This window comes from Euleptes europaea, chromosome 4, assembly GCF_029931775.1.
Source record: "Euleptes europaea isolate rEulEur1 chromosome 4, rEulEur1.hap1, whole genome shotgun sequence".
Classification (NCBI taxonomy): domain Eukaryota; kingdom Metazoa; phylum Chordata; class Lepidosauria; order Squamata; family Sphaerodactylidae; genus Euleptes; species Euleptes europaea.
In genome coordinates this window covers 46,507,651-46,532,138 of record NC_079315.1, presented here as the reverse complement: position 1 = coordinate 46,532,138, position 24,488 = coordinate 46,507,651, and the positions used below count along the sequence as shown (strand labels likewise).

The window sequence follows — 24,488 nt, the reverse complement described above, 5'->3', positions numbered from 1 at the left end:
AGTCCTAAAGAAAGTGGGAATTAAAATACATAATTGTTTACCTGAGCCAATGGAATAAAGCAAAGCAGCAATAAATTCAAATCTAGGCTGGGTATTGGCATACTTCTTAACAGGAGTATGTTTCACAAGTAGAGGCATGGTTTCTCCATGCGACACATTTTAGAAGAGACTGGCTGGAACTCCACCAGTCACCTTTAAATCAAAAGAATTATGTAATTGCTAGAAACAGAGAGGATGGCCCTTTAGATTCAACTCCAAAGCTGTTTTTTGTTCATATACAATCCAATATCCAGAATGTTCAGTAACACTTCTATATCAAGAAGTGGAAAAAAAAGACAACCAATTATCCCCACTGCAGCAAAAAACAAAATATGTTATAAATGTTAATCAAAGGGCAAGCAACATTACAAAGACATAACAACAGCAGAATATGAGGTTACAAAGATGGGTTATCTTAGTTATACAGATAACGTTTTTATATACCTAGGCAAAGCATTAAAACATTTATGAATACCACAGAAGATATCACAAGATTAACCAATTCGGGCATAAATGTTCAGACTGAGCATTAACGCCTGACCAACGAAGAGAGATGATATTGTCGAAGGCTTTCACGGTCAGAGTTCATTGGTTCTTGTAGGTTATCCGGGCTGTGTAACCGTGGTCTTGGAATTTTCTTTCCTGACGTTTCGCCAGCAACTGTGGCAGGCATCTTCAGAGTAGTAACACAGAGACACTGTCCTTCAGTGTTACTACTCTGAAGATGCCTGCCACAGTTGCTGGCGAAACGTCAGGAAAGAAAATTCCAAGACCACGGTTACACAGCCCGGATAACCTACAAGAACCGAAGAGAGATGAGATTCTGGAAAATGGCAGCTGGATGAGTTTGCACAATCATGACTAGAAAAAAAAACCTAATTTGGCCTTAACTCTACTGGATGCCATTAAGAAATTATGCTAGAAGACATTTTTAAAAAAGCTCTCTCAAATATATGCGGGGGGGGGGGGGAGTTGCCAAAACATTTGTTTAAAGTCTGCATCTGGAAGATATTTTTTACTATGAAATCATACAGAAAGTCCAAGAGTATGCATTTTAGAAGTTATTTAAGTCTTATCTTACAGGAGTAGAAAAGGGCAAGAGTCCAGTAGCACCTTAAGTGTGTGTAAAGTGCCTTCAAGTCGCCGCCGACTTATGGCGACCCCTTTTGGGGTTTTCGTGGCAAGAAACTAACAGAGGTGTTTTGCCAGTACCTTCCGCTGCACAGCAACCCTGGTATTCCTTGGTGGTCTCCCATCCAAATACTAACCAGGGCTGACCCTGCTTAGCTTCTGAGATCTGACGAGATCAGGCTAGCCTGGGCCATCCAGGTCAGGGCAGCACCTTAAAGACTAACAAAAATATTTTCTGGTAGGGTATGAGCTTTCGTGAGCCACAGCTCACTTCTTCAGATACAGCTGTATCAGGAAATAAGGATTAGTTTTTAATTATGTAGCATGAGGCGGAATACTCATACGTTGTTTAATTATTTTGGTAAATGAATTACATTAATCCATTCACAATGTCATTCTCTTCCAGAGGTTTCTGTAAGATTATTTTGGGCAATTTTTCTATCTAGATAGATGCTTAATTTTGCAATTCTCAAAACTGTGAATTTGTGTCTGCAGAAATGATATGCTTCTTCACAACAAAAATGTTATATGTATACAGAGTTGAGAAAGAGACCTTAATCCCATTGTTCCTTTGCAAATCTACATACACAGAATCAACCCCTTGCCTCTTAAGTGCTAAGTTTCAATTAGTTCAATGAATATAAGATTGTCTGGAGCTAAGAGTGAGGAAAGAGGGGCAAACAATAAAAAGGAAAGTGAAACCTGTTGAGCGGAATACTCCACAACTCTTGGGATCTTTAGTGTGTATAGCCTGAGGTTTATCATAGTATTCTCTCCCTGGAGGAAAAAAATCTATAATGACAGCAGGTTGCAAAAGAGACTCCGTTCCGCTACATATGGGTCAAGCAGGGATGCGTGCAAAATGCCAATACTGCAACAAAGCTGTGGGATCTACAAGAGCTTTGATTTAGAGTGGTTTTAAATCATGGTTTTTTACAGAAAGACTCATTCTTGCAGGTACAATAATATTTACAACCAGATGAAAATTTTATTTTTGGAATAAGTCAAAAAAAATCTGATTTTAAAAAATCCAATTTAAATTTTAAAAATCCATTTTTAATTTATTTTTTAAAAAACCATTTATTTTTATGCACCCTGGTTTACTAATAGCCTTCCAGTACCTGTTGCAGCACCCTGCAGCCAAAGGCTGCTTGTGAAGACACCCAGGTGTTGATTTTGTAATGTTTGATAAGCATGGAAACTGTGAATCACGTAGCGGCTTGACATATCTCGTTCACCGGAGCCTGCTTGTAGAAGGCCACTGTAGTTGCCACACTGTGTAGAGAATGGGCTGTGATACCATCTGGAATAGAGATTTTACTGGCTTTGTAGGTTTGAATGATGCACCGTTTTAGCATATAGCTGATGGCCGCTTTGGACATCTTCTGTCCTCTGTTAGGATTGGAGATGGATCTAATGTCTGCTGTTCTGCAGATGTTGATTTTTAAGGCCCTACAAAAATCAAGGATATGCCACTGCAGCTCCTTCTGACAGGTATATTTGGCACAAAACAAAGGGAGACTCAAATCTTGCACTCTATGGAAGGTATTCACCTTGATAGAAAGGCAGGATCTGGTCCCAAGACTACTTATCTTTGTGGAAGATACACAATCTTTTCCACACAGAACGTGCCCACAACTCTGAGACTCTGTGAGCTGATGTAATTGCTGTGAGAAACAAAACCTTCATACGTAGAAACTTTAGTGGGACTTCCCATAGAGGCTCAAATGGGTCTCTGGTTAAGGCTTGCAGGACTAGGTTTATTTTCCAGGTTGTAAAACAGTGAATTGTAGACGGAGTTAGCTGGGCCACTCCTTTCAGGAAGGCCAGAGTGTCATGATGTCTGGAAGTTTGAGTACCATCAAGAACCGGCACAATGTTAGAGATGGCTGCGATTTGGTGCTGTAGAGTGGATACCTTTAACTTCATTCGCACTCCTTCCTGTAAGAATTCTAGGATGTTAATAATTTCAGGATTTATAATCATAGAGTCAGAAGGGACCACCAGGGTCATCTAGTCCAACCCCCTGCACAATGCAGGAAATTCACAACTACCTCCCCCCAAACCCCCAGTAACCCCCACTCCATGCCCAGAAGATGGCCAAGAGGTTTCATCTTCTTTATACAACACCATCTAACAAAGGCCTTCCAAGAGGCGTTATAGCTATGCCTGGTTGCTGGTCTCCTTGCTTTTAAGATGGTATCAGTGACTTCCCTGCTATAGCCGTAATTTAGAAGCCTTCTCCTTTCAAGCTCCGTGCAGTCAAACTGAACCATTGGGGGTTTGGATGGACAATCAGCCCCTGTTGAAGGGTGTTCGGCCTCGTTGGAATTCTCTATGGGTCGTGGATAGACAACTGCTTCAGCGTGGAAACCAAGGTCTGTTTGGCCAGAATGAGCCGACCAGAAGCACCATGGCTCTCTCCTGTTGGATCTTTCACAAGACCTTCAGAAGGATAGGCAATGGTGGGAAGGCATACAGCATTTCCTGGGGCCAGGAACTTAGAAGAATGTCTACCCTTTCTGCCTGGGGATGTTGGTACCTGGAAATAAACCTCGGGAGCTTGTGGTTGTCTGATGAGATGAAGAGATCCACTGACAGATTCCCCAACTTGCTCACTATGGCTTGAAAGGTTTCCTGGCTGATGGACCACTCTCCCTCGTTCACCTGTTGTCAGCTCAGCGGCTTGTATGTTGAGCATTCCCTTTATGTGTTCTGCTCTTAGGGACATGATGTTGCGTTATTCCCAGATCATTATCGATTCTGTCTCCTGATGCGGATCCCCCTTGTTTGTTCAAAGGAGTCTTGGTTGCACTGTTGTCCGTTTTTATAAGGACATGTTCGTTGGCAACCAAGTCTCAGAAGCGCAAAAGTGCCAGCTTCACTGCCCTCATCTCCAGCCGGTTGATGTGGAGTTTCTTTTTCTTCTGAGACCATACTTCCTGGGCTATATGACTGCCTAAGGTGGCTCCGCATCCTTCTAGGCTGGCATCTGTGAAGATTTGAATTGGTTCTTCATGAATGTACGCCTGTCCCTTCTGTAGGTTGGCAGATTGAGACCACCAGGATAGGCTCTGCTTCATTTTGTTGGAGATTAAGACTGACTTGTCTTTTTTTTGGATGATGTCCATCTGATGGGGACGCAGGAGCCACTGTAGAGGCCTGGAGTGGAATCTTCTTCAGGGAACTACTGCTATGCAGGCCACCATGAAACCCATTACCTTCACTAGGGACATAATTCTTGCTGATCTGGCTCTTGTTGTAGCTTTTGCTATCTTGACCAGTTTGTCTGTTCTTTCTTGGGGAAGTGTCAGGTGGTTTGTCCTGGAATTTATGATGATGCTGAGGTGTTGCATTATTTGTGTAAGGTTCAGAGAACCTTGTCTTTGTTCACATGGTACCTGTGGTCCTGTAGAACCTGAATGACTCTTGAGGTGTGCTGGATGGATTGTTCCCTGGACTTTGCACATATAAGGATACCATCCAGGTATGGACGTACCTAAATGCTCTCCTGTCTCAACAGGGCCCTGATAGTCACAAGGACCTTTGTAAAAACGCATGGAGCGGAGGCTAACCCAAAAGGGAGAGCTCTGAACTGAAAATGCCTGTGATTGTATAACGGAGAAACCTTTGATGATGTGGATGAATTGGGATACACAGGTAAGCCTCCGTTAGGTCCACGACTGTCATATAGGTGGCTGGAGGAAGAGACTCAACTATGGATCGGAGGGTTTCCATATGGAAATGCTTTGCTACTATGCATTTGTTTACATAGTTCAAGTTTAATATTGCCCTCCCTTCCCCATTCCTTTTGGGAGCTGTTAAGAAAATCGAGTATACCCCTTGAAAGTGTTCTTGAGCTGGCACCTTTTCTATGGCCACTATGTGTATGAGGTGTTGGATGACTCGTGATGTTCTCAGGTGTTTGTCTTGCCTGAGGGAGGTTGGTGAAGGGATGAAACAATCTGGGGGAGGTCTTAGAAATTCTATTAGATACCCTGTGGACATGATCTTGTCTGGATTTGATTGAGCCCATTTTTGTTGGAAATTTTGCAACCTCCCCCCCCCCTCACTTGTGGTGACCTGGCATCACTGGGTATTGGGTCTGGAGGAATTATCTCCCTTGTCTGATCTGAACTGTTGGTTAAGTCTTGGGAATCTTCCTCCTCTGCAAATGGAGCTCCTGTTATTACCCCAAGATCCCTTCCTCAGTTCTGATCTGTATCTAGGGAGTGTTCTGTAAGAACGAAAGGATGGATATATAGATCCCTGTTGTCCTTCCTAACCTGTCTGGATAAGGCCTGCTTCTTATCTTCAGTCTCAATTAAGACCTTGTCCAATCTGTCCCCAAACAATTGACCCTCCTAGATGGGATAGGCCATAAGGACAACCTTTGACTTAAAATCTGCCTGCCGTGCTCTTAACCATAAAGACCTTCTGATAGTGGCACAGGCAACTGATCTCACAAAGAAAGACATGGTATCCAAGGAGGCATCAGCCATGAAGGTGACCGCCTTTAAGACTCTATCAAGTCCCTCTGAGATCCTGCAGCTATCAAGTCCCTCTGAGACTCTGCGGGGGAGGGTTGGGGTCACTGGGGATGTGGGGGGAGGTAGTTGTTAATTTCCGGCATTGTGCAGGGGGTTGGACTAGATGACCCTGGTGGTCCCTTCCAACTCTATGATTCTATTCTATGATTCATCAGAAATCAGTTGAATTAGTTTCTTCATCCAAACAATGGATCCTCTAGCAAAGATGGATGTAATTGCACTTGCTTGAATGGCCAAGGCAGCTGCCTCATGAGCCTTCCTAGTGAGGAACTCTGCTTTTCTATCTAGTTGGTCTCTCAGGGATCCTACCCCATCCTCTGACACAAGGCCAGGTGTCTGTAGGTCTGCCACTGGAGCATCTACAAGAGCTGTCTTTAACATCTCCATGGCATGAGGATCCAACTTATACAATTTTTTAGCATTGATAGGGAACTGTCTATTTGAAGTGGGTTCTCCCACTCTGCCTTAACAGATCTCTGAAAGAATTCAGGAAAGGGAACAGTATTGTTCTGGGTTTGATTCCTAGGGAAAGTTCTTTAAGTTCTTTAAAGTTCTTAACCTTAGGCTTAAGCTCGTCCATAACATCAGGCTCTTCATTGAGATCTAGAGCCAGCAGTGCCTTAGACAGTAATCCCTGAAAATCCTCTGTTGCAAAAAGCCTAGGTTGCTTTTCTTCTATGGGTTGCTGTTCTTCTAAACTCCCCTTCCTCCCTATCCTCATCACCTGAGTCAGTATAGGATGTGGAAGGATCTGGCCGGTTGCTGGGCCCAGGGCATGGTAGTGTGGCCTTCATAGCAGCCTTAGTAGGCCATTGTCTGGCTGGAGGTAACCCATGGAGACTTGCATCCCCTCTCTTCGTTACCCCTGGTTGCGAAAGACTGGGGGAAGGAACTTCTAGGGAATCCCCATTGGCCTGTTAAAGATTGAGGAGGCATGTAAGGTTGTAAAGCCTGGAAGGCCTGCCATTGCCTTTCCAAGGCTGAATTTATTATCTCTGCCACCTCCACATGTGTTTCTGGGTGCCCACCGCTTCCACGGGGGGGGGGGCAACATTACGAGCCTCGGCCGAATCAATCTTGGAGGAGGCGACTGAAGTTACAGCTGATTTGGATTTTCTTCCTCCTGTCTCCATGCCGATCTTCTTTGCCATGGCTGATTTGAAACCGTGCTTCTTCTTTTTGTTCCCTGCTGGAGTGGCAGGTGTTTTCACGCTCTTTTGGGAGCTAACGGCACAGAGGCGGCCTCCTCCTCCTTATCTGTACTCTCGATTGGCTGCAGTGGATCTACGGGTCAGCGATTGCGGCCGTTAGATTGAACATCTTCTCTTAGGGCAGATTGGACCAACCCAGTTTCATAGTCCTCCACGGACAGTAAACCATCCTCCTTGCTCTTACTAGTGGCAGCCATTTTGTCTCTGAGAGGAGAAGAAGGCCAAATCAAGAAAGAGATCTAAACAGAGGAAGGAGGGAATTTAAGAAACAGAAAAGGATTAGGAAAGATTAGAGACAGGGTAATCCCAAAGGGAAATTATATGTGGCCTTTATAGATCTTCGTGGCGCTTTTGACTCTATTAACAGGCCAATCCTTTGGGAGAAATTGGAAGAATTGCGAATAGATCAATGCCTTCTATGGCTATTACGCAAAATCCACCTTTCTAACACCTGCCAAGTTAAAATAGACAACAACGGGTCCCTGACCAATAAGATCCCGGTCACCAAAGGTGTGAAGCAAGGCTGTATTCTAGCCCCAGCCTTGTTTAATCTATTCCTTTCTGACCTCCCATCTCACATGTTTAATCAAGGTAACCATCCCCCCAAACTGAACTCCTACCATGTACCTATACTGCTATATGCAGATGATGCAGCGGTGCTTTCTTACACCAGAGTAGGCATGAAGCGGGCATTATCAGCCTTTGCTTCTTACTGTGATAAAAACCTTTTAAGTATTAACTATACCAAAACAAAAATATTGGTTTTCTCCAGATCATGGAGACAGGAGATCTGGAGAATCAATTCAATCAATTCGATTTATTACGGTCATTTGACCAGCATTATAAAAATACAGAATGAATATCGTCGGCCTTACTAAGAAGGTCAAGACAAATTTGAAAACAAAGCTTAAGAGCATTATCAAAAAGGAGTATGACCATTATTGAAATAAATAAATTAGAATTAAAAAGTTACAGCTGTAATTTCCGAACCCTACATATCAACATGCAGTATCTAGCGACCTTGATCGAGACGTGGGGATTATTGCCTGCTAACAAGTGATCCACTTTAGTTTTGTCCGTTTCCCCAGAGTTTTTCTAGCAAAGAGTTAATCATTTTAATTCTAGCCTCCCTGTAGAAGATACACCGTAGGAGCATATGATCGATCGTTTCCACCTCATGGAGCAGGCATGGGCACTTTCTTTCTATAAAAGGGATCTTCTTAAATTTGCCTTCAAGAACCGGAGAGGGGAGTGCCGCACACCTGGCAAGGGTGAACGCTCTCCTGATATTATTGGAGTCCAATGTGGCCAAATAGGCCACTGGGGTGACCACATATTTGGCACTCAGTGGGCGTATGAAATCTGGTGTTCTAGATATATCAGCTTGACGCTCAGTGTCTTCGATCCTCTGCCTGATCAGCTGTTTTTCTTGATCAAGCCTACTCCTTAGGAGGGCTTGAGGGGATAAACCTAAGTTCCTAACATAATTCAAAACAGCCTGTAGCCATTTTGACTGGAAATTATCTCTAAATATTAGGGGGGAAAGGCCCTGAGAATTCAGATTTCCTTTTAGCCATAAATAAGTGGACATAATACCGACCCTGGCCTCCATCCTCATCATTCCAGTTTCTAATCTGATCCAGGCATTTGAAACACATTTTGGAACATGTAAGATCACTCTCAGAAATTTGGATTGGATTCTCTCCAATGGGGCGTAACAGGAGGAGGGTGAACCCAAAAAGGAGTCATATAGGAGCTGAGCCATAGTTTTCGCTTTATACAGTTTAAAGGCTGCGGGAATAGAGTGACCACCATGTGATCGTAGAAATCTAACTATACTATTTGCAGATCTTTCTCCCTGATCTGCCACATGTTTAAAATGGTTAGTCTTAGATCCCGTTGCTTGAACCACAACCCCCAGGTACTTAAAACTGGTCACTTCTCTATCTAATGCCCCTTGAGTGCCCATAACCTAGTTTTCTGATTTTTCTCAAAAGCAATAATTTTGGTTTTCTGATAATTAATTGTGAGATATTCCTCATCAGAATATTTTGCTAGCCTCTTGAGGGCTCTTCTTAGCCCTATGGGGGTTCTAGAGAGTATAACTGTCATCAGAATATAACAGCCCTCCAATATGCCTTTCTGCGAGCTTGGGGGGATGGAATTCAGAATTTCCCAGATGACTTATCAGATCATTTATATAGAAGGCAAACAGCGAGGGCGCCAGCAGGCATCCCTGTCAGACCCCTCTAAAAGTTTTAACTGGGTCAGTAAGATGTCCATTCCTGGACTTCCGGTAACGAGCTGGTACCAAGCAGTCGTCCCTAGGGAGAGCTCCCAAGGGAATCCAAGAAACGCTTTGAATTGGTGTGCTTTAGTGGACTGGGACGCAGGAATTCCTCTGCAGCCCAAAGAAAGCGGTGTGACTCCCATACTCTTCGAGGGAGCTTTTTAAAGCCCCCCGGAGGTGTGGATGTCTGTCCCAGCTGGCATTGAGAGGAGATTGCATCGCCGCAAGCGTTCTCTTTGGCATTAGGCTTGGACCTCCATTACCTAAAACCATCTTATGAACTGTTTTAATGAAGAAAAACCTCACCCTCCGAAATCTAAGTGAGTAACAAGAATTCTTTTGATCTTACCGGGAATAGAAGGCTGAATTGATTGGCAGAATTAACTGGGAACTCCGCACTCTCCCCCCCCCATCTTTAAAAACTTTTATGCTAAGATAAGATATCAGATAAAGCGGCAAGGACTCTATTAAGTTGATCAGTGGGTGGACTAAACAAGTGAACTTTCTGACTGACGTGGCAAGTACCAATCGGATTCCGTGACGTTTGAGGGGAAGGGAGAAATAAAACCCTCCCTCCCCTTGGTCACGCTACCTTTTCAGGGCCGGGAAGGTCCTCCTGCCATGTTCTCAAGATCTATTTTGAAGTGCCGGAAGACCTCTAGGAAGCAACACTACTGCATTGCAAGATGCCTGCCGACAACAGGGAGAAGGGAAGTACTGAAGCACGTGTGACTGGAAGTGAAAACCCCTGGTGCACCAACTAAAAGGTTTCTCATCAAAAAAACTACAGAAAGGGGAAGACGGAAGGTCCGTGGCTGCACAGTTTCCTGCTAACTTCCTACTTCCTGTTTGCCTGTCGACCTAGAGTGTCCAGAAAAACCCCCCGATGGTACTTCAAATTTTAAAACTAACTTTCTAGCTGTCTTTTGAGGATTACTTGGGGAATATCTTAGCGATTAAGCTCAGCATCAACTATTAATCTACCCACATTTTGGAAAATCATTTTCTAAGACTTGCCAAAATTCCTGAAATAAAATATCAACCATCAGTGTATACAGTACTGCTTGCAACGTCAAAGAACCCTTGCAAGAAGCAAATATGGAAAAAAATTCAAGACATGTTTGCTAAGCAAAATGAGATAATTACAAAACAACATGAACAGATGTCAAAACAACAGGAGCAGATGTCAAAGCAAATGGATCAACTGGCTACTATGATGAATACCTTAACCCAGAAAATGACTCAGAATATGAATGAGGTAATAGAAAACGAGGAAGACCTTATAGATCTTAAAGAAATGCCTCTACTTGACAAGAGAGCTGAAGAACAGAAGAATTTTGTACAGGAAATGGAAAACTTCAACAAGCAAAGTGTAATAATCCGGCTGACAACAATGGAGTGGAATGTGAGTCATCTTGATCCCGGCCTCCTTAACCTGCTTGATGAACTGTACAATAGTTGCTTGGAGGATTTAACGAGCAGAAAAACTGGAGCTGCCAGGATTTTTTCCCTTGAATTTGGGATGGAACAGATTGCAACGTGGATTCACTATGAAGACCATCTATCCGCAGAAGAGGCTTTATCAACAACCTCCAAGGATGATCTTCGACGCTTACTGTTAAAGGGGAAAGGAAGGAAATGCTGGAAATTCCGGGCAAAGGGACTAATTTAAAAGAGTTTGGTCTTTCTTGGTGATATGATTAAAACAAACTGGTTAAAAGGACTGGCTTAAATGGAAATAGAACTATATATGATATTGATTTATCAGAATTATAATTTGTTTGAAACTATATGTGATATTGATTTATCAGAAGTATAATATGTTTGAAAGGAATGTTAGGGTGAAATGGAAGATTTATAAAATATTTAATCTTTAAGAAATGGAGAGAGGTGTAGGGGAACTTAATATTTTTTCTTTTATGATTATATACAAATATCTTTTAATGGTCCCTAACTGCCTTTATTTTTTACTGTTTAGCTCAACTGTTAAACCATCTGTTTAATACTTTTGGAAAATTTGATTTTTTAATGGGAACATTTAATACTTTTTGATCTAATACCTTATTTACATTTTTATTAATTTTGTACTAGTACTGATTTAAGGATGATACCGTATTTTTCACTCCATAGGACGCACCTGACCATAAGACGCACCTAGTTTTTAGAAGAGGAAAACAAGAAAAAATCTTGTTTTCCTCCTCTAAAAACTTGTCTTATGGAGTGAATGCCAGCTGGGCGCATGCGCGTCGGGACGGCGTGAGCCGGCGTTCCCCGCCCCAACAGCCAGCTGGGAGGCGGGCGGGGCCGCACAGAGCCAGCTGGGCGCGTGCACGTCAGGACGGCGCGAGTCGGCGCACTAGCCCAGTCGGCTCTGTACAGCCCCGCCCACCTCCCAGCTGGCTGTCGGGGCGGGAAACGTCGGCTCACTCTATCAGGACGCGCACACGCCCAGCCGGCTCTGTGCGCCCCGCCCGCCTCCCAGCTGGCCGTCGGGGCGGGGAACGCCGGCTCGCGCCGTTTAGATGCGCACGCACCCAGCCAGCTCTGTGCGCCCCGCCCGCCTCCCAGCTGGCCGTCAGGGCGGGGAACGCCGGCTCACGCCGTTCAGATGTGCACGCACCCAGCCGGCTCTGTGTGCCCCGCCCACCTCCCAGCTGGCCGTCGGGGCGGGGAACGCCGGCTCGCGCCGTCCGGACGCGCACACACCCAGCCGGCTCTGTGCGCTCCGCCCGCCTCCCAGCTGGCTGTCGGGGCGGGGAACGCCGGCTCGTGCCGTCCCGACGCACACGCGCCCAGCCGGCATTCACTCCATAAGACGCACAGACATTTCCCCTCACTTTTGAGGAGGAAAAAAGTGTGTCTTATGGAGCGAAAAGTACTGTAGATAGGATAAGAATATGTTAATTAAAATAGTATTGGGATTAGTTCCGTTAGCAAAAGTTTATACAATTTAATTTTAGACGGAAGAGGGAGAGGGGGAAGTCAATTTAAGGTTAATTTGGTAGTATTCGTTGTTTTTTAGTATTATTTTTTTTAATATTGGATATTGTTTACTGTGTTGATGTGTTAATTAAGAAAATTAAAAAAAATATTTTTAAAAAAGATGTCCATTCTTGCTACATCTAACCCTTACAAATGTTTGGTCGTGTAGGATCCATATAAGAAACAGTAGTCTTCTATCAAGCTTGACCTGACCCTAGAAGCTAAAATGAGTAAACTGAGGCTGTCGTATTTTGGTCATGTCATGAGACAAGAGTCACTGGAAAAGGCAGTCATGCTAGGAAAAGTTGAGGGCAGCAGGAAAAGAGACAGACCCAACAAGAGATGGATTGACTCAATAAAGGAAGCCAAAGCCTTCAATTTGCAAGATCTGAGCAAGGCTGTCAAAGATAGGACATTTTGGAGGACTTTCATTCATAGGGTCGCCAGGAGTCGAAAGCGACTTGACGGCACTTAACACACACACACAGTCTTCTATCTATATTGGGGACAGGGAAATCGAACAAGTCAAACATTCCGTTACTTGGGTTTACTGTTTTCCTACAACTTGAACTGGTCTTTACATAGGGAGCGAGAACTTATATCAACTAAGAGTAAACTTTCAGCTATTGCCCAATTTTATTTTAGAAATGGGAACCAATTTGTCCCTGCGGCCATAAGAATTTTCCAGACCACACTAATTCCGCATCTATTGTATGGAGCCCCGGTATGGATCCAGGCCTTTAACAAGGAGGTGGAAGGGATTAATATGTCGTTTCTTCGGCGTATAGTTGGCATACCCAACTCCGTTAGTTATCATACACTTTGTGCGGAGCTAGGCCTCCACTCTATTGAAAGCAGAGCCTGGATCCCAACTATCAAGTTCTGGCTGCGCATACACTTCGGTGCCCCCTCAAACAGCCTTATAGCTAGTTTGGTCGCTGACCCGTTTATATCCAAATGGTCTGAATTTATTCAAAAGAAAATCAAGACCTTAGGCATTGATATTGAGGGACTGGCTAATTCCGAGGATGCATATATCCTCCGGACGATCTCAGGGCGAATTAGGGATATTGATTCGCAGAATATAATTGCAGGAGCAAACAAGATCTGCTCCCCTACATATTTTGGCCTTACTTTTAAAAAAAACTCAATGGCCAATTATTTTTCCAGCCTGACTCACCCATTCCAGCCAGGGCCTTCAGCATAGTCAGATTAAATATACTCCCATCTGCTATAGTTTCTGGCAGATACTGGGGCATACCCTGGAATAAAAGAATTTGTACCTGCCAGATGGCAAAACCAGAATCAGTTGAACATATTCTTCTGCATTGTCCCCTGTACCATAATTATCATCTAGAATTAATAAATCCCCATATTACACCTTCAGAAAATACAACGCATGATATCATTAAATTTTTACTTGTGGACAAGATTCCTGCTGTCACTGAACATGTGGCAGAGTTTCTGATGACTGTCATCAAAACAAAACAAAAGAGTAACGATTAAGTAAATGGTATAAAATTAACCTAGGTTATTTGAAAGCACAGGACTTCATCATCAGATAGAGTGCCGGGGTCTATTGTAGCTCATAGTCACCTCTTGGATATATGTATTGTTATGTTTATAGGATGGAGTGTTATTATATATCTTTGTACTATTGTTATTTTTATATCCGTGTCCTTTCTATGCCAATAAAGGTGTCTGAATCTGAATCTGACAGGATTGAGAACAGACACTAAGAGAAAGAAAGCTATAGACAGAAAGGTAAAGATAAGATGAAAACAGATAAAGTTTCCTAAGCCTAAAGCATGGAGCTCTGCTGCAAAGCTGCTCTCCCCTCAGAAGCAGGATGGAAACTGAGTTTCAGCAGGCTGTTTCCTGCCAAGGGAGACAGGAAGTGAAGTTTGGTCCTGCCTCCCCAGAGAGCAATGGAAAACACCCACAGATTATAAAATGCCCTTGCCTCAGAGGAGAAACTAGGACTAGCATGGCCTATTGAGAGGCCGTTATGGGATCTTGTAAGGGTAGACCTGCCAGGCCCTCCAACGCTGTTCAAACTTTCCCCCACAATAAAGCACAGAGGCAGGAAGTTTCAATATGCCTTGCTTGCTTAAAAAAATGAACATAATGGGAACAAATGTCCACCTTGTGCTATTCACCTAAGCAATGGTTGTAACTGTCTATCAACAGGATCTCCCTCCCCCCATGGCAACATTTGACAGTCTTCTTCTATACTACTGGTACTCAAGCACCTCAAAAGAATGAGGAACTATATACCGTCAACTACAACTACAGTCATGCTAGGAAAAGTTGAGGGCAGCAGGAAAAGAGGAAGACCCAACAAGAGATGGATTGACTCAATAAAGGAAGCCACAGCCTTCAATTTGCAAGATCTGAGCAAGGCTGTCAAAGATAGGATATTTTGGAGGACTTTCATTCATAGGGTCGCCAGGAGTCGGAAGCGACTTGATGGCACTTAACACACACAACTATAATACTATGGCAAACTATTTACAAATGACTAAGTATAAAGAAACACTAGTTCTGACAGAAAGTCCTTCAGAGAAGTTCCCTCACACTGCTACCTCTGCAGCTGACAAGAGAACTGAACAGGAAGACACAACTTCTTCCCTTGAGACACATGCAGTTGAAAGGTTGAAGGTGCTGGTTTTAAACTTTAAAGCCCTAAATGGTCTGGGACCATCATATCTGCAGGACCGCCTCTCCTGGTATGCCCCAAAGAGAGCTTTGCACTCTGCTAACAACAACCTGCTGGTGGTCCTTGGCCCAAAGAATGTCCGGCTGTCCTCAGCCAGGGCCAGAGCCTTTTCAGCCCTGGACCCGGCCTAGTGAAACTCTCTCTCTAGTGAGACCAGGGCCCTGTGGGACTTGATGCCGTTCCACAGGGCATGTAAGACTGAGATGTTCCACCAGGCCTATGGTTGACAGCAGCCACGGTTTATGTTATGGCTGGCCTCTCTTCTCCCCACCTTTATTGTCTGTTCCATCTTATTATGACAGGGGTCCTGACTGCCCAACAGACTCTCTATGACTCTCTTGTGTTTTATCACCAGCACTGATTAGTATTATCAGATTTCATGGCTTTTAATAATTGTTTTAAATGCTTAATTTTTTTATTATTCTTATAATTTGTGTATTAGTATTTAAAGTTGATAGCCACTCTGAGTCTGGCCCTGGCCAGTAAATAGAGCAGGGTATAAATTGAATAAAATTAAAAAGTACAGTTCCTGAGGGGAGGGTGTTTTTTTTCCCCGCCTACAGCTAGTTTTAGAAGTTTTCAAACTACAGCTCCATGAAGGTCCAAAGCCCATCAAAATGTCATATTCAGATCACAAAGAAGTAACTTCATTTTAAACATTTTGAGTAAGCAAAACCTTATTTTAAAAAATGTTTTACTTATTCCAAAAGAGAAGGGTTTTTAAAGGATTTTTTTCCAGCATTGTCAAAATCTTTTGGTTTTTCCACTGGAAACTGGAAAGGTCCTTGACAGGGGCCTACTTTTTCCACCAAGTATTTCCAGGGCTTGACATCTCTAATTCTCTCTGTTCCTTGTAATTGTAAATTTTATGGCTGAGTGCCTAACAGTGAAATGAGGCCACCCACTGGCAAAGTTTCTGCATATTCAGTTGACTCCCCAGGCGTGCAGAATCGTATTCCATTTAAAAATTTTAAAAGAACAAAACTAAACTTTATAAAGACTGAGCATGGTCACTGCTGCCCAGGAAACAAGAAATGCTGAAGGTATCTGAGTATCTGAGAAGGTATCTGAGAAGCGGGGGGGGAGAGAAAACACAAGGAGGGGCCATGCTTGAGCCCTAACATATTGAGCCATATAACAAGTTGGAGACTGAGACACACTTCATCCCAAATTTACCCATGTAGCATAGCACAGTAAAAAGACATCCTTGCTAGCATTTTACAAATCAAGTTCAAGGCTCAACAAGTAGCTTCCCTCTCATCTAGACAGGAGAGCACTGTAGTGCAAGCATGCTATAGTTTTAGATTGGTAAGATCCAGAACTGAGTGAGAAGGAAGTTACTCATCTGGCTCTTGAGATTACCGATCTCATACTATTGCACAGGATGAAGAATTCTCAAATTATTTATTCTCGTCCTACAATTTCTTGCAGTCTCCCCACATGTTGCTAATAACTGACACATTGCCGTATAATTACACATGCTGGCTTCAGGTTTAGGCTCTAACAACTCCACTGAACCCATTCAAATTCACTGCTACTTGTGATGTTCATTCCCAACGTTTGACCATTTTATGTCTTTCTATTTAGGTTACAACTTTTTAATGTCCCTTTTGCTCTTTCAGAAAACCCCCAAGAAATATCCTGAATACCATGAAATATTAAGATCTGTAGCATGGATCAGCCAAATTCAAACAACTTGCATAGTTTAACACATTAGTTTAATTTTTAAGATTACAATTTCAATATGAGCTGCAAAGGAATATGAAAATAAATGTTTATATTTTCAAAGAAATTCTAAAATTAGCCGAAATGCACTAAAGTAAATTCCTATGTGAAATGTAACAGAAGTATAAAAATAGGAAGAGGACAAAGATCATGTCGAAAATGCAGGTGCTGAGAAAGGTAGAAAATACTCTTCAGTAAGATGCAATACTTAACTCATGTTTCATCATGCCACTGTTTATCATACTGCTTTTAAAAAATTTCAAAGTAAAGATAAATCTGAAGGGATCAGTTTAACAATGTAGGCAGATCCCTAAGGGAATAACCTTGCCATAAGCAAGGCAGATACATACACTCAATAGCAAAGACAGCACTTTAGAGAAAATAACCTTTTATTTCTACCAACAAGCACCATATGGCCAGTCATCAGCATCAATATACTGCAGAATGTTTCATATTATTCATAATGTAATTTAACACCTCACCTGACAAGACTATATCTTCCGATCAAGTATTCTGACATAAAACTCCCTTTATCCAAACAGAATTGATATAATTTCAAAACACGTTGGAAATAAAATAGCTGGAAAATATTTAAAGATTTTAAATTGCACCCTTAATTTTACAGAATTGCAAGACATTAACAGGCCACCCAGGCCACCACTGAGTCCAAAGTCAAGATCAAATCACCAATTCTCCTGTGACTATCATCAGGATCAGCCAGTCAAAAAGAGAGCTGAAAGAATGCTTAGACACCAATACTCAGATAACTCAAACAAGTGTTCTTACAGTACAGTCCTGAACAGTTGCGCCATTCTAAGTCCGTGGACTTCAACAGACTTAGAAAGGTGTAAGTTTTCTTAGGATTGCACTGCAAATCACTTTTTATTAAAAAAATTAAAAAATGATTTAAAAAATTTACTCTGATTTTTAAGGCGCTGTGGTCTCCCCAACATGGTTGTTCCACAAAGGGTACATTTTGCTAGCTTCCAGTAGTTACTTAATAGTCTGTAACACCTTAAAAGGTTGTCGACATACACAAGCCTCAGCTTGTCCTGCTCACTGCCAGGTGCCAAACTTGTATTGTTGATGAAAAAGTACAGCCTAACGGAACAATTGTTTCCATTCTTTTCAGTTATATGTACCTTGACCAAGATACATTCAATACAGTTGTATTTCTCCTTCTTCCTAGAAAAACAAACATGTACTGAGAATCATGGATTCTTTCTACTCAATGTAAAAAGAACCTGAAATTTAAAACATCCCCTGACTTCAGTATAACTGACTTCTGTGTTAATGATACTCTCTTAAATATTTATAATTTGAAGTGCATCAACTTGTGTTCCTCATAATTGCTGTAAATGGTTAACATATCAAATATGACAGATTCAGCACAGCTATTTTTGTTTATTTATATCAGGGTGACTATCTGAAAGTACATACTGTTTTCTTATATTCTATTTAGTTTTCTTAGACTGTTCTCTGGCTTAAGAATCCAAGTTTTGTACACCATTTAAATCAGTTTCCTATATGAAATTATTATGGTGTATACTAAACACCCCCTCCACATCCAGCAATTTGCTTTGGATTTTCCTAAAGCTAGGAGAAAGGAGAAACAGGATTTCTAGTAAAGAGAAGCCTGTTAAGTAGGAGTAGATCATTCTAGGCAAAATGTCAAGTTTCATTGTGTACTTAAACTATTCAGCATGGCTGGTAACATTGTTACAAAAATGACATTACTGCAAAGTGGCTTAGTAAGTCACACGGACCCTTCCACCAAACCTCTTGAAAGCGACAGAAACAATTTTAATAGCTTAAATATAACTAAAATAATGGCTCTTGTGTAATGTATTACCTGTTCAAGCCTTGATCATTTAATTAGATTTAACAAACAAAGAAACATCTGCCTTTGAATAAAGGGATTACCTCTTTATACCATCTTGATTATTAAAACACTACTCAGTACTATGGCTCCTCCTTTGTCTGCCCGTAAGAGTCTTATCCTCTATAATTTCTCTCACTAGAGCTTTATATTTATAAGGGAAATTATTCCAAGGCTTGTCATGTTTCTGTTGTTTTTCGATTATAGAAATTTGTTTTAACAAAATATCTTGAAAAACATTAATATTGTTCTCCTCAACTTGTGGTATAAACTTAGATTTATTCCTAAATTGCATTTCAGGTACCTGAGATTCCTTATCACCAAATATTTGGAGTAGGTATAGGGTGTAGAGCTTATCTGCATAACAGGTTCAATTAACTAATTTAAAATGAGAAGATACTTTAAAACACAGTCTTGCCCCTGGTAGATAACGTGCCATAAGAAGATAGAATGAGAAGGACTGCTTAAAGAATTTTTCTCAGGTAATATTATAAGATGGTTAATATATACATTTAATATTAACTTTAAAAGATCTGAAGTCTAATTTTGTTTGTTTTTTTCTTATAAGGCAACGTTGTGAAAGAGCTATTATATATCAGCATTATATGAATTTGTGAAGGTAAAATAATTCCTTATTGACTTATCTATGTCTAAATAACATTAATACATGAAGAATTGATTGTACATATAATACATTTATAAGGATTACAGAGTATTCACTGAAGAAGTCACTGTACGAAACAAGTATAGCTGGGTACCCAAGGTTGGGTAGAAAGAAAATATATATGAATATATATAAATACTGAAAATATAATTTATTTGAAGCGCTATGTAAAGGTTGTAATACTGATGAGAAACATATACAAACCAGTATTACAACTAGAACCATTCAGACCAGATGTCTGAGTAATTGGTAATAGATTTTCAAACCTTTACACATGCCTGGTTTGATTTGAACTGTTTGTATATATTTATTTATTTCTGTAAATGTGTGCAGGCTTAACATGGGTTTTAATTAACCACTGATGAAGGCCCAATAGGCCAAAATGCGTTTGGTATGTGGTTACAGATATCAGCCCTAGGAAATGCCATTGAACAATTTTAATGTTTTTAAATATTTTTAACCTTTACATAGCGCTTCAAATAAATTATATTTTCAGTATTTATATATATTTTCTTTCTCCCCAACCTTGGGTACCCAGCTTCTGTTTTTAGGTTGGGTTTTATTCCCCTCTTTTTTCTTCCGAAACAAGTGTAGACCTGGGAACGTGTTTGAATTTGTTCAAAGGAAGACCATATGTGGATATGACAACCTGCATAACCTGTATTGGTTAAATTTGAAAGACTGGAAATTACTGTATATTGTATTTGGAGATTATTTTGGAATATATTATTTGACTTGTGATTTGACGATATACTACACAGAACAATACATGTAACACAGAACACTACCTGTTGGATTAGCGTACTGTATATATGTTTGGGACTTTCACTATATTAACTCTGATGTGTTATCTGTATGTTTTCTGTTTCAATAATAAATGTAAAATAGCTGAAGTTTAAGCTGTATCTAAGTTGGAACTGTCCCTAGTAAATTAGCAACCTGAATATTGATAATTTCATTTAAAGAGAATTATCATAAATTATTAACAAGCTTTATTCCTAAACAGAAGGTACTAATTCATATAGGTTAGTTTTTTGGGCATCTGATGTTAAAGCAGTAAAATTAGTTTAGGTTTGATAGGAGAGTTAAGTATTGCATATATTTTAATTGCCCCCAAATTTCCATTGTTTTCTGAAAAAAAAATTTCCCCATGGCTTCAAAATTTCTGGAAATTTTACATCTTTACTCAATATAGGTGCCTAGCCCTGATAGCCTGGTTCAGTGCTAAGTATGAACCAGGCCCCCAAATATGGTAAACAGAACAAGAAATTGTTATTGGGTTCTAGCATCATACCTCAATACTGCAGCATTGCCACAAATAGAACAGTAAAATCCTCTGCAAGGCAAATAGGACAGAGCAGGACATATCCTATGCACTCCTTCATTCATATTTACAAACTCCTCTTCCACAAGTTTTGCTAGTATTGGTGTATCCAATATTGAGGGCCCTGTGCTCAATGGTGTCCTCTAAGCAAGAATCAAATCTCATTTTCTCCATACGTTCAGTGCTACAGAACAAGAAAGTTATTTTGTTGCTTTTAATATTTTTTAATCACACAACTTGTGAAAAACCAAATTGGATACAATCAGCCTTTCCTCTGGTGAAAAGTGAAGGGAGGAGTAACCTTTTGACCACCCAAAAGGCTATGCTGGAGATCATGAGACATGCCTGGACAAAAGCTGTGGGACTGAGACTGTAGCAAGAAAGGGAACTGAGCAGGATTGAGCATAAAAAACTGGATGCATCAAACCCTTTATGTATATATAAAGGATTCCAAATAAATTCTGTATAATAAACAGCCCTTTATATGAATGTGTATGCATGTGCACACAGACATATATGAGAGAATTCCAAAATAAACTGTAGAAAGTTGATAAGTTTAAAAGCCACAGAACGGAGCCTTGAGTACTTACTGTGAGGGCTCCTTCTGCTCTGAGGTCAGAAGGGCATCTTGCAGACTTGTGGGTTTTCCCGTCAAATGCCCAGGGAGGCAGAACCAAAGCTTCACTTCCTGTCTTCCTGGGCGGGAGTGCCCAGATAGCCCAGTCTGCGAACTCCCCGAGCTAAAGGAGACAGGTAAGAACTAAAACAAAACAAATATAGAGAAAACAACTGTGTCAACAAGACCTCGAACTTGTAACCACAGGAAAGGAACAGAACACTGAGATCTTGAAATTGAACGTGATATACGGTAACAATGGCGGAAATAGCTAAGTCTCTTGCTGAATTAACTAGTAAATATGTCTATGCTCCACTCATCTAACCACCCCTATTCTCTTTGAAGTGTTGCAGTAGTCTTGTAGAATCTCTTTTTTTATCTTCCGGGCGAGCATGATGCCCTTCTGACCTCAGAGTAGAAGGAGCCCTCACGGTAAGTAGTCAAGGCTCCATTCTTGCTCTGAGGAAAGGGTATCTTGCAGACTTGTGGGATCTCCAAGAGCTAGCAGACACGGGTGGGCCTTAAGAATCCTCCAGGACGTGCTGCAACACCCTTCTTTCAAAGGCCTCACCAGCAGAGGCTAGCGTGTTGATCTTGCAGTGCCTTATGAAAGTGGAGACTGATGACCAGGTGGCCGCATGACAGATTTCTTCTAAAGAGGCTTGCTTCTCGAAAGCTGCAGAAGTAGCTGCACTATGGACTGAGTGAGCCATAATTCCCAAAGGAACTGGGATGTTATTAGCCCTTAATGTCTCAGCGATGAAATGCCTGACAGCATAGCTCAGTGCTGGGACATCTTCTTACCCTTGGAGAGGTTGGTTAAGGAGATAACAGAGCATCCGAATGTCGGATGGAGGCAGTTCGTTTGAGGTATACCCTAAGGGTCCTACGGAGGTCTAGGTGGTGCCACTCCTTCTCCTTGGGGTGTTTAGGATTAGGACAGAATGACGGTAAATGGGGTTCCTACTTGAGGTGAAACAGGGAATTCACCTTCAGGATGAACGTAGGATCTAGCTGAAGAACCACTTTATCTTTGTGGAAAGTACAAAACCCGCTTTGGGCAGAAAGGGCCCCGAGTTCTGAAACTCTACGCACGAAAGTGACAGCAGTCAGGAAAATGGCCTTCATACTTAGTAGTCTGAGAGGGATTTCTTGAATTGGTTCAAATGGTGGTTTTGTGAGTGCCGCCAGAACTACGTTAAGTCTCCACATGGGAAATCGGTGTATAGCTGGGCGTTTGACTTGGACCACCCCTTTTAGGAAAGACTGAATGTGTGGATGTCTGGTCAATGGGAAGCCGTTGACTGAAGGAAGAATGGTGGCTAGGGCAGCGACCTGCCTTCAGTGTAGCTGCTTTCAATTTCTGAGCCACCCCATCTTGCAGGAACTCTAAGATCTTCGTCATGCCTGGGTCCAGGGGGTCGATTCGTTTTCTTCTGCACCACAGTACGAAGGCTTGCCATGATGTATTATAAATTCTCCTGGTAGAGGGCCTTCTGGACTCAACTATGGTGTTGACAATCTCTGTGCTGTAGCTGCATTCTAAGAGCTTTCCCTTCTCAATCTCGATCCTCCCTGTTTGTTTACATGTGCCTTGGCTGACACATTATCCATATGAATCAGGACATGACGAGATTGAATCAGGGGCTGGAACTTCACCAGGGCTAGGCAAATTGCTCTGAGCTCTAGGAGATTTATGTGGAGCCTCTTTTCCACTGTAACCAGAGACCTTGGGCTATGTAGTTCTCTAATGTTGCCCCCCCCCCCCATACCTCTAGGCTGGCATCTGTATGTATCTGTATCTGATCCTCTATGAGAAAGGTCTGGAGCATCCTCTGGAGGGGTCTTGCATGGAACTTGGCCCAGGGAACAGAACTAAAGCAAGATATCGTTAGACCTAGCAGTCTGGCAAGTGTCATAAGCCTCCTCCTCTTGGATTTGGCCATGACCTTTGCCACAGTTTTTACTCTTGTCTCCTTGTCTGGAAAAACAAGGAGCAGATTCCTCCTTGTATCTATTATTACTCCTAAATGTAGCATCCTCTGAGATGGGACCAGGTTGCTTTTTGCTAGATTTACCAGATACCCATATTCCTCCAGGACCTGTATGACCCTGTCTGTGTGGGCTTTGGCCTCTTCCTTGGACTGGGTACAAATTAAAATGTTGTCCAGATAGGGAAAAATCTTTTTGCCCTCCTGATGCAGCAGGGCAACCAGTGTCACCAGAACCTTGGTGAAAAATCGTGGTGCCAAGGCCAGACCAAATGCCAGGGCCCTGAACTGGAAGTGTCTGTCTGCATACGTGAACCTGAGGAATGTGCGGTGCGCTGAATGTATTGGAATATGTAAATAAGCCTCTGTCAGGTCTACTGCTGTCATAAAGCATCCTCGCTGAAGTGCTTCCATGATGGATCGGAGTGTTTCCAGCCAGAACTTTTTTGCCTTAATAAACCTGTTTACATGCTTTAGATCTAAGATGGCTCTCCAGTCCCCGTTCTTTTTGGGGACTGTGAAAAATATGGAGTAGACACCCTGACTTATTTCCCTTTGAGGGACTGGCTCTATTGCCTGAATGAGGATTAGATGCTCTACTGCAGCTAGTGTCCTGAGGTGTTTTTCTGGTCTCAGAGACCTTGGGGACGCCACAAACTTGTCTTGGGGAATTCTTGTGAACTCTAGGAGGTAACCTGCAGAGACACTCTGAGAGACCCATGAATCTGGGTGAGATAGGGCCCAGCGATGATGAAAGGCCTGAAGCCTCCACCCCCCCCCCCCCCGCCGCCAGTAGCTTAGAGTCACTGTTTTGAGGACTTGGAGAACTTCTCTCCCTTGTTAGAGCCAAATTGCTGACCCTGCGTGGAACGGGTGAATCTACCTCCTCCTCTATAAAAGGAGCTCCTGCCGTTAGACCAGGAGCCTCTCCTTGATCAGATTTGTATCAGAGAAGGGTGTGAAAAGACCTGAAGTTTGGAAAAGGAAGAGGAAGAACCCCTCCTATCCTTTCTAAAGGACTTGGGAAGTACCTTCTTCTTGTCCTTATTCTCTACCAAAATCTTTTCGAGTCTCTCACCGAACAGCTTTCCCCCATGGAAGGGGTAAGACATGGTAAGACCTTTGGTCTTAAACTCTGCTTGCCACAGACGGATCCACAGGGCTCTTCTGACTGCTATATTGGATGAAGCAGCGCAAGCTGTGAAGTTCATTGCATCTACAGAAGCATCCGCCATGAAGGTGGTCGCTTTGAGAAGCCTGTTAAGGCCCTCTACAACTCTGCGGTTCTCCCCAGACATGAGTTGGGTAATTTTTCTGACCCACACTATGGAGGCCCTGGCTATGATAGAGGTGGTGGCAGAAGCCTA

At 42.2% G+C, this 24,488-nt stretch overlaps 1 protein-coding gene across 2 annotated transcripts in view; it reads right to left on the bottom strand.

Annotated features, from left to right (window-relative positions):
* Nucleotides 1-24,488, bottom strand: part of RFX3 (regulatory factor X3) — a 304,136-nt gene that overhangs the window by 237,359 nt on the left and 42,289 nt on the right. The window contains exon 1 of one of the 2 annotated variants that reach the window (XM_056848646.1): nucleotides 42-233. The exons of the other annotated variant lie outside the window; for it this stretch is intronic. Coding sequence (XP_056704624.1) covers nucleotides 42-138 — 97 coding nt within the window. The 5' untranslated portion in view covers nucleotides 139-233. Of the gene's footprint in view, nucleotides 1-41; nucleotides 234-24,488 lie in introns of those variants that run through there. 2 annotated transcript variants of the gene reach the window in all.